Source organism: Anopheles darlingi, chromosome 3, assembly GCF_943734745.1.
Source record: "Anopheles darlingi chromosome 3, idAnoDarlMG_H_01, whole genome shotgun sequence".
NCBI classification, from domain to species: domain Eukaryota; kingdom Metazoa; phylum Arthropoda; class Insecta; order Diptera; family Culicidae; genus Anopheles; species Anopheles darlingi.
In genome coordinates this window covers 56192042-56202041 of record NC_064875.1, presented here as the reverse complement: position 1 = coordinate 56202041, position 10000 = coordinate 56192042, and the positions used below count along the sequence as shown (strand labels likewise).

Sequence of the window (10000 nt, the reverse complement as noted above, 5' to 3'; positions counted from 1 at the left end):
AGCGACCAGGAACTTGAATAGGGGCACATCGTAAGCCGACATGAAGTAGTACGAGTACATGATGATGTGAACGATACAGTTAGCGACAATCGAGAAGGTCAACATGCTTCCTGCAATAAACACAGAGGAGAAAGGAAGGCGTTAGGAGAAGGATACACACCATGTTTTGTCCGTTATGCGCCACTCTACTCTGTACCTCCGATGTACTTGGTGTAGATGTACGCTATCACGAAGGTGCTGATGTGATGGTACACGTGCAGCAGCGTTACTTGGTTCTGCTTTTTGCGGAGTACGAACAGTACCGTCTCGAGCAGTTCGAACAGTTTGATCATCATGAGGTACCAAGTGGTCTCGACCATCAGCAATGCCTTCGGTTCGTACGAGTAGTCCGTCTCGACACATTTGTAGAAGTAGTACGGTCTCCAACCGGCTTGTACCAACTGACGAAGTAGAACATGTTTTGTCACTCTTGTACTGCACAATATTATAAACAGTCTTCCGTGCATCTTGTGTCAGACCAAAGCTTACCCGTGTGATTAGAAATATGCAGTACAGGACCTGGAACAGATTGTAGGCTCCCATGAAGGTTTTCAGCTGATAGGCCTCTCTGTTGCGCATATATCTGCAAATTGAGAGTGCGAATGGAAAATTGGAATTAAAGTTGTATCTCTCCTTCTTGCCATGCTGCCGGATTACCTTGGCACGATGTAGTAAACGAGTGCCAGATAGCAAATAATGATAGCGACCATCGGCATCGGTGACCCCACCAGAAACCAGTCTTTGGTTCGTTGATCTACAAGAATAAGAAAAGAAGGGGCCGGGTTCTTGTTTGATGGACATCGTTTTATGGTCGTCGCACCGACATCACGATTCTTACCGGCATTTTCGTAGAAATAATACTGGTACAGGTCCATGTTGCTGTTGCTCCTAACGATCGGTTTAATGGAGAAGAGCGTCCGTATCGCGTCGTCACCTCCAAAGGCAAGTTAAGAACTAAAGTACTTCTAGGGACAAAAAACTAGGCTGCTACCAATTTCATCGTCTGCTGCCGACTCACTGGCTGTCCGTCTTACTTTTCCCCACTATTTTTGACACAGTTTGCGGATCACTTGCACGCACGCACGCACAGTCCTACCACTCGAAAGTCGCACGGTTTTCTGCGTATCAACCAACGGACATCAGTTCAGTCGCAGTGTTTGGCTCGTACTGAGCCCAACCGGTAGGCATGGGCCGGTTATAAGTACATTATGTTGAAACGAAGACATTTTTTCGCCGTACAACAGTTAGTTCGACAATCACGAGTCTTGTAACGATGGTCGGTGGTCCCAGATCACCACCACTCCTTTAGCCGGTTTGTGTTCGTTGGATTCGGACGTTCATCGTAACGTTAGAAAACCAACTTCGTGTATAACGGCCATACCTACCGTTTTCTGGGTTGGTTTGTGTTGGTTCTTTGGAGTTTCTGCAAAGAAAGTAATACGGCGTCCAGCGGTCAAGAAAGTCCTCTTCTAAATGGAAGGAGAACTAGAGTGCGTTACGTTCTAAGACCACAACGAACTCTCGCTGATGCTTGCCATTTATCATTCAATTAACCTGTTTGGCTAACGCGTCGTGTTCGCTAAACTTCTAATTACACATTTGAATGGTGGTGGTGTGAGACCGGTACAACATAGGCAGTGTGCGTGAGGTAGCCTTAACTTAAGGAGTAATTACGGGGCCATAGTTAATGCAAGATAAAAACAGAAACGATGCCATAGTTGCGTAGATTAATTAGCGACTCGTTCCGGCCGTCCCTTTCGTCCCTTTCAGTCACTCCAAGATGCTGCACAAACCATGGAACCAAAGAAGTCAGAAAACTCAGCAGCAGCTGCACCGTTAGCTAAGTGTTTTTAGAAATTGCCTTGTCCACGTAGCGAACGGCCAAATGGTCCATCCTCTTCGTCCAATATCCAATTCCTAATTACTTTAGCGCAATGGACTAGCGGGAACATTATGCGACACGACGAACATAAGAGGGGGGGGGGGGGGGGGACGGTTAATCCTTTTGGAACTATTGAGTTGACGTCATAATGGTTCACGTCATTGCGTACTAATGAGCTATAGTAGTAATTGAAGTTAGGGCGAGTTTCGATAAGAGTTCCGGTGAATAATGACTTCCTATTTACTTCTTTTTGTCGTTGCAGTCCAAAGAAAAGATGATGAAAGGCGTTCGAAGAGGGTGCGTGCGGTTGAAGGGTGCCATCATCGGTATCGACGATCAGGACGTCAACACGTTCACGATCACAGTCGATCACAAAACGTTTCACTTTCAGGTGAGTCTTGTCTAGTCCATCATACACAAACCCGCGAAATCCCAAACACGTGCCAACCTGGTGTGTATGTCACCGATCGATACAGGCGCGAGACGCGGACGAACGTGAAAAGTGGGTCCGCCGGCTCGAGGATACGATTCTGCGGCACGCGAACCGGAGCCGGGCACTGTGGGATCAGCAGTACAACAACGGCAGCGGTACAGTCAGTGCACAGAGCGGTGGCCCGATGGTTGGAAGCAGCACGAGTGCCGTGAGTACTGGTGGCGGTAGCACGGGCGGTATCGGTACACCCAGTGTTCGCCGGTCGAACAATTTGATCCTGTTCGACCGTAAGGTAACCGAGGCGGACGCCTTTCTACAGCTGATGATCGATCAGACAACGGTAAGTCGTAAAGAAGGACATTCCAATCGCCAACCCTACTCAAACTTCTCTCTTTCTCCCTCTCTGCTGAAATAGAAAATTGCGACAAGACTGGAGGAGCTGGGCGAAGAAGAATCAGAAGAAGCGACTCGGCTCAAAACAATCAACGACCACGCGAATGTAAGTAGGCCGCCGTAGGCTGGGCGCCTGTACTTGACATTACTAATTGCCTCCGCTCTTTTCTCTCCACACCCACATCGAGTAGGCTATGCTGGACAATATCAAGCATTCGATCGTTTTACTGCAAATCACGAAGGTAAGTTCCTAAATGAGGGGAAAAGGAAAGGTTGACACGCAGCGACAGGGAACGGCTCACGGTTCTAATTAAAGCGATACCTTGTGCTTTCCGATGCGGAAAATAACCCCGCGCCTACCCCGCAGAATACCGCCAATCCGATCAATGGGATCTACCAGGGGCCAGTGTTGAGCAAGTCCGAAACGGAAACCGAACCTAGTGACTCTGGTAAGTGTTTTTGCAATAGTGCAACTGCAACCGATACTTTCCAAAATCTAATGCTTTTTTTTCTTTCTTCCCTTTTCCGGAAGGTTTGGTCCAGAGCGTGCTGTCCGCATCCTTGCCGACGGGCATCGAGGTTGCCGATGAATGCAGAGAAAGTGTTCGCCGTGGCACCATCGTACATGCTTCCATCAGCGGTATGTATCGGTCTCGTGCCACGTTGTTTTCCAAGGACCCAATAGCCAGCCAGCCTGTGATCCGCACACACACACACATGCACATACTCTGCTAAATATCATTGGTCTCGAGAGTCGAAGTGTTAATTACATTGAAAGCACCTATCCGTGGGGGCGCACCACGTATACTACACATCCCCTCGATTCGGGGTTTCAGGGTAGTAAATCGATTGTCACAAATGACACCATCCGGTCGATTCCGGTACATTTTTGGACAGTGTAGTACAACGCATCGCGATTAGATAGGAGGGGCTTCGTGTAAATCGATTTCACCATAACCTCTTCCACTGTTAGGTAAAGCCTACTAGGATTGGCGAAGGTAGTGAGAGAGCAGAAGCATGAGTTAGTGTTGTGCCGCTGGTGTTTGGAAAATTCATTTCCATCTTCCGGTTTCCGGGGCACGATGAAATACGGGGCGTCGTACTGGTGACGCCCTTCCATCCGCGGTGCCATTCATTTTTATTTTTCACCACCAAAAAGGTAAGGTGTCTGGAAAACCGAAAACACCGTTGCGCACGAAACAAGACCGATGCACCAACAGCCGCATCAGAGCGTGGAAGGCCTGACGGGAGGGTGGCTGGTACTGACACACATCTGGCATGCAAAACGGCCCGACCAAACCGTCCCTGCTACCTATTCCGGACCGGGGAACGGCTATGTTGTTCCCCATGTCCATTATTTCGAATATTTTATACACTTTTTGCACTGTTTCCGCAGCAGAAAGAGGAAAGGACGTATGGAGAACCGATCATGGAACACACGAATAAACACAGAGGCCACGTTCCACCCACTTTTCCGCGTTCGCGTTTTTCCAACCAACCTTCACTCCGGGGCTCGGTCAGCCAACTCCATATGCGACCGGCGTTCTGAGCTTTGGAATGTGTAATGCAGTAGCGGCTCGGCTACTACACAGCGATGGGACACAGGGAATGTGCGAGAGAAAACTGATAAAACAAAGACATAGAGCTCACGATGTCGTGTATGTACAGCAGGACCTTCGGTTCCGAGGCCATTGCCATCGTGTGACAACGTGCTGCCACTGCAAAGCTTACTCTCTTTCTCTCTCGCTCTCTCTATCTCATCATCGGTCGGTTGTAGCATAGAATTCGGAGAATACGGAACAAGACCTGCTAAAGCTGGCATGAGTGCCTGCCGAGGTTTATTGAAGGTTCTCACGCTTAAAATCACGTGGCAATCGATTTTACTTTAGCAGCAGTTTGCGCCGACAACACTGCAGAGTACTAACGTAGTGTGTGTGTTAGCGGCAGAGTTTACGAGAGACTAGGAATGGAATTTGGAGAAGCAAGGATCTAACAATCGAACACATCAGAAGTAGAGAGAGAGAGAGAGAGAGAGAGAGAGAGAGAGAGAGAGAGAGAGAGAGAGAAAGAAAGAGAGAGAGTGAACGAGCGGGCACCAAACGGGAACTAGAAGGTTGTGTAGGGCTTTATTGAACGTACATACTGCTGCCAACCGGCAATTAATGATAGTATTGTATCCTGTTCCGGCGCGCACGGACACGAATACTACACACTATCCGCTACCCACAGTGTCACGGTATATTCCGTGTGCTATAACTGTTTCCGCTACGAACACTGCATCGTATTATGGCGTGGGATTAAAGAGGCTCGTCCTACCTCCCACCTTTGAGGAACTGCGCGTAGTAATACCCGAGACGCGCGTGTTGATGGTGGTTAATCGAGCAGAAGGCACATTGCTGCAGGATGCTCCGCAGTAGCAGGCACAGTTAGCGAAAGAGAGCTCTCGGATTCATATTCGTTGCCGTAAACCGAGGGGTCAGGAGAAGTCTTACTAGAGCCGCTCTCCCTGAGCAACGAGAACGCAGGCAACACCGTAGGCTATAGGAGCAGTGGACCCCGCGAAGGAATGGTTAGCCCGTGTTTCGTGTGACACTTTCGTGAGGAAGTTACTGTAGTGATTTCATTAACGGAACTTACTTGCTTAGTACATAGTAGGTAGTGTAGAGTACAGAGCTGCAATCAGCAACACGGTAGTTGACGCCGAGAGCACCAACTACTACCCTAACCCAAGGCTTCAGCTAACACACAGCTCGTGGCGGAGACACAACAAGAAGGGAGTAAAGTTGGAGTGTACATGTGTGGTGGTGTGCGGCATCTTGGCGGCGCTTGTCATAGTGCTACTGCTTGTCCTCGCACGCCATGCACTGACGGCGAAGCGCCACCGACGGCGGCGGCGACGCCGTGCGAGCATCGTGATGATAACCGAACCGATCCATACCTTCTCCACAGTGCCGGAAACGTCCTACTCGAGCTCGGAGGGCGAGGACGACTTCTTCGACGCCAACGATGACCCGTTCTCTTCTAGTCAATTAAATACACCGACAAGGTAAGCTCAAATCCGTGTATCCGGTGGATAATTCCCAGCCCATTCCGTCGTCGTCGTGCCTTCGTTCGTTATTGTGTTTGAGATTGCTTACTGCGATCAAACCTGTACAGTGCTAGTGGTAGTGGTGCATTTGATATCGGCGTGTGTGTGTTGTTTACTATTGGCTACTATGCTGCTACTACCTGCCTACTACCGATGCACCGACACACTCATTGCGCCAAGTGTATGCAGATGTCATTTGCTCTTCGGTAAAATGCAGCTGATCAGCTTATCCCCAGGTGTGACCACCTCCTTGGCAGTAGGCCAGCACGTTTTTAATCAACAGAAAAAGGTATTATGAAAGGCCTGGCACACGAATATCTAAAATATTCCCTATTCCATTAGTACATACATCTTGTATGATGCAGGACGGCATCGCATTGAGGCCGGTTGTAACAACGGCCACCACCGCTAGACTGCGTATAGCGTGGAACGCGGTGTGCGCGGAGAACATCCTCCCATGGTTGACCTTCGGCACACGGATAGGCAATCAATGTTGCCGCAATTCGCTGCGGGAGTCGCATCGCATTGCAATTACCGCGCGTGTCCTCGCATTTATTTTTGTGTTTTTTTTTGCTGCTGCTGCCGCTGCTGCTGCTGCTGCTGCTGCTGCTGCTGCTGCTGCTTTTTCTGTCCTTCTTCCACCCCGTGGAGAATCAGTGGTGGTCGGCCTTGTTATAGATTTGCGCGGATGATGGCTACGGAGGTCCATCGATTTCTCTTCCCGCGCCACAATGATGGTTTTATGCTCATCTTCATTCCGCCCATCATTGATCGATCTTTGGGGTACTGAAATTAAATTTTTATTTTCATTTTAGACAAAATGTAGCAATAATGTAACACAAATTGATCTGAAGACTATGCGCTGTCGTCACTTAACAAGGACATGCCGATTTAGCGCGTAACGTAGCCAAGTTCTACCACGTTGTGTTCGTGGAACCAGTGTCGCTGTGATCCGAATTGCCATTTTCTCCGAAACGCTCAGCACACAGCAGTGTGTGGTGGTGGTGGTGGTTGCAGTGAATGAAAAATTAAACACATTCCTCGTTTATGCTGGCGAAAGGATTTACTCACGAGACCGCGTCAGAGAGTCGCCAGCCAACTTTACCGGTCAGCCAGCGTGCTAGCCGAGAGTAAGACTCGCGACTCGTGACCGGGGAGTGCCGTCGTGTCGGTGTCGCTCAGCCGAAACACCGATCGTGTGGTTGGCCTATGGGTATAATGCGCTATAGCATGGATCCTGCGCTGCATTCGGCATCCTTTCCCTTTTTCGGGGTGGCGCACTCTCACGCAACGCGATTCAGAACTGTTCTGTCCCCTCACCGGTTGTCCACTAAGAACGCTCTGGTCCCTCCGGCTAGAATGTTTAATTTAGTTTTCCTCGTTCGCTCAAGTGGAGCACGATGAGAGAAGAGCGAGAACGACGAGGGCAACTCTCGCGGGTCGGGTATAGCACGCGCGACTCGCCATGCAACTGCGTCTGCTACTAGCCAGACACTAGTCTCGGGCACGAGAGATGAACGTACGAAACTCAGACGATAGTTTATCGTGCGGTTGGTCGGTCGACACTCTTGTGCCGTGCCTGTGCGCGTTCATTGTGCCGTGTTAGGGTTAAGTGTCGAGGTGCAAGCTCCCTTCCCCCTACCTCAACCTAAGAGTCACGAGTAAAAGAAGGGTTTTTCAGATGCAAATGTCTTCCAATTGGTATTGCCTCATTGCATGAGGCATGTACGCTTCCTACCACCGCTTGATGCTGTACCTGGCTGATGGTAACCCGTGATCCCGATCAACCAATACGGAATACACGTCTGTTTATATCGTGTTGTCGTGCGTGTTAGCGAGTGCCGGATATACCAGACAGGCCTATTAATAATCACGCCCGTGTGACCACATACGAGCAGTCAGGATAGGGCGGTGGAATGTATGGTAGTTCCAAAAAGTTGTGCGAAGTGCGTTCGTGCGTGCTAGTCGTTAGTGGTCGCTAGTGACGTAGGAAGATTAGAACGAGACATCACACAGACACACCACGGAGAACATACTGCCTTCCTTGTATAGAACGTGCACGGTATTGTCGCATCTTCTGCAAACACCAACCTTTGGTGCTTGCTCGCTCTCTCTCACTCTCTATGTTTCGGTGCGTTCGTTATCGATTAACGGCACGATGGGTCGATGCCGCTTACCCGTGACGTGATGGATGGTGAGGAGGACCGCGTGGTTGTGATGCTGCGAGCGTGCGAGCGTGTCATCCAGAAGCTGTTTAAAATTTAATAAACGAAAAGGTCAATTTACGTCAACCCGAAAAAACCCACGACGATGAATGCCAACGGACCAACAATCGACTGATGTTGCTGCTGCTGCTGATGATGATGATGGTGATGATTATGATGCTTGCGATGTTCCTGACGACATCAGAATGGAATCGATAGAGTGTGTGTGCAGACGGTGGTTTGAAAGCCGAAATGCCACTAAAATGTGATAAGTGGAAAGCAATATCTAATACCTTTTACCAGAAAGAGAACGAAGTGAAGAAGCAATTCGCAACACGGTGCTGATGCTGCACGGATTGAACGTTGTTTATGTCCTGTATGTGAGCGAAACAATCCTTGCTTTGTTTGTGGGGAAAACACTCGCATCGGAAGAAGCAGGAGTCATTAGTCAGTCGAGAGTCCAGAGAACTGTGCTTGATACCAATCTCCTGTGCCACCGGGTGTAGCGGACAAGCTGGTGCTCTTGCTGCTGAAGCTGCTGCTACTGCTGCTGCTGAAAATTGTGAAAATGTTCAAATCACTGGCAGAAAGGTTTTCCTTTCGCCGTACCAGCTCCGTGACCGCCGAGAGGTAAATTGAGTCACCGTTTCACCACTTCACAATATTGGCAAACGCGCGTCGACATCGTCGTCGTTGTTCGTCCATCTTTCGCCGCCCTTTGTTAGAGAAAGTCGTCTAGAATGTTCATGGGACGGGGACGGGGACGTGGCCGGGACCCTCGTTTTGGAAGGGAGGGGGAGAGGGGGGGGGTCCCGCTCGCTTTACCCCTTTTTGCATTATTTTTAACACACGCTGGCGTGTGTCTGAGTTTTTGCGATTGTGTGTGCCATGTGGTGTGATGATGGTGGTACATTGGAAATGCTGGTCTCTGGTGCGCTGCGCTGGGTGTCCGGCAGTTTTGGCCGGCGCTGCTACTCTGCGTGTCTGCTGCGAGCCCCGAATGCGTTTCACAGAACGTGCACGACAGAATGACGCCATAAAGTTTCGCCACTGACTACTGCTGCTGTTCTTCTCTTACTCTCTTCTCTGAAAGAGGGGAATCTGTATGCCAAAAGAGGGCCACCAACGCATTCTTGTGCTGAGTCAGGTGGTCAGCGGTGGTGGCTTTTTGTTGGTTTTATTTATAGGTTCGACTGCTTCTGCAGCTGCCGTCTGCTGACGCTGTTCCAGGAGAGCGACACTGTTTCCAATCCATTATTGCATCTCGTTCCGTTGAGATTAAGATATTATGAGCCACGCGTGATGATCCTCTCGGTTTATTCGCTCCGGCCACGGTATACGGTCAGCACTGTCAGTGACACCCGAAACAACATGCTCGGCCATGATGATGCCCCTGGACCGTAGCAGGTTAATGTTTACTTTCGCCGTACAAGGCTGCTACACCCTGCTGTGTGTGGCTTGGGAGGTTTGGGAATGGAGGAAGGGGGTTTGGATTAAACACAGAAGCGAAACTTTACGGCACACATGCAGTCTCGCGTCAACGACGTCGTCATCGTCATCGTCATCGTGTTGTTGATGCATGTTTATATTTTCCTTTCGACAAACAGAAACTCGGGGGTACCGACTAGCCAGCAACAGAGCCACCAGTGGTTAGTACCGCTTGAAGTTTATAGGTGGCTGACAGTTTTCCGTTTTTTATCGTTCTCCAACTCCTTCTGCACATAAGACTGTCGAGTGCGTCCGGATACACGCAATCCAGTCGTTCGTATTCGGCCGTCGGGATCGTAAAGTCCTGTGTGGGTGCTTCTAAACATGTTGAAAAGGATTGTATTTTTAATGTTTTTTTGAGAAAATTTAGGGTTTTTTTCCTGGTTCAACGAATCCTGAGAAGTTGGGTTTCCAATGGTTAAACGGAGGATTGGTATATTAAAATGGTTTATCAAATGGTAATAATGAGTATC

At 49.4% G+C, this 10000-nt stretch overlaps 2 protein-coding genes across 6 annotated transcripts in view; one reads left to right on the top strand and one right to left on the bottom strand.

The window, feature by feature from the left end:
* LOC125956498 (elongation of very long chain fatty acids protein 7-like) overlaps nt 1-4295 on the bottom strand; it is a 5175-nt gene extending 880 nt beyond the window's left edge. Inside the window, exons 1-6 of one of the 2 annotated variants that reach the window (XM_049688430.1) lie at nt 4247-4295; nt 878-1462; nt 697-793; nt 529-622; nt 197-440; nt 1-110 (exon numbers count right to left, since the gene is read on the bottom strand). The exon at nt 1-110 is cut by the window's left edge and continues 33 nt beyond it. In XM_049688430.1, the coding sequence (XP_049544387.1) occupies nt 1-110; nt 197-440; nt 529-622; nt 697-793; nt 878-914 (582 nt within the window). In that variant the 5' untranslated portion in view covers nt 915-1462; nt 4247-4295. Of the gene's footprint in view, nt 111-196; nt 441-528; nt 623-696; nt 1463-4246 lie in introns of both variants that reach the window. The other variant, XM_049688429.1, reaches the window with a different exon arrangement.
* LOC125956496 (oxysterol-binding protein-related protein 9) overlaps nt 1-10000 on the top strand; it is a 31611-nt gene that overhangs the window by 15547 nt on the left and 6064 nt on the right. For 3 of the 4 annotated variants that reach the window (XM_049688425.1, XM_049688424.1, XM_049688427.1), the window contains exons 2-8: nt 2184-2312; nt 2398-2694; nt 2770-2853; nt 2939-2989; nt 3064-3196; nt 3280-3387; nt 5697-5793. In XM_049688425.1, coding sequence (XP_049544382.1) covers nt 2184-2312; nt 2398-2694; nt 2770-2853; nt 2939-2989; nt 3064-3196; nt 3280-3387; nt 5697-5793 — 899 coding nt within the window. The remainder of the gene's footprint in view (nt 1-2183; nt 2313-2397; nt 2695-2769; nt 2854-2938; nt 2990-3063; nt 3197-3279; nt 3388-5696; nt 5794-10000) is intronic. The other variant, XM_049688426.1, reaches the window with a different exon arrangement.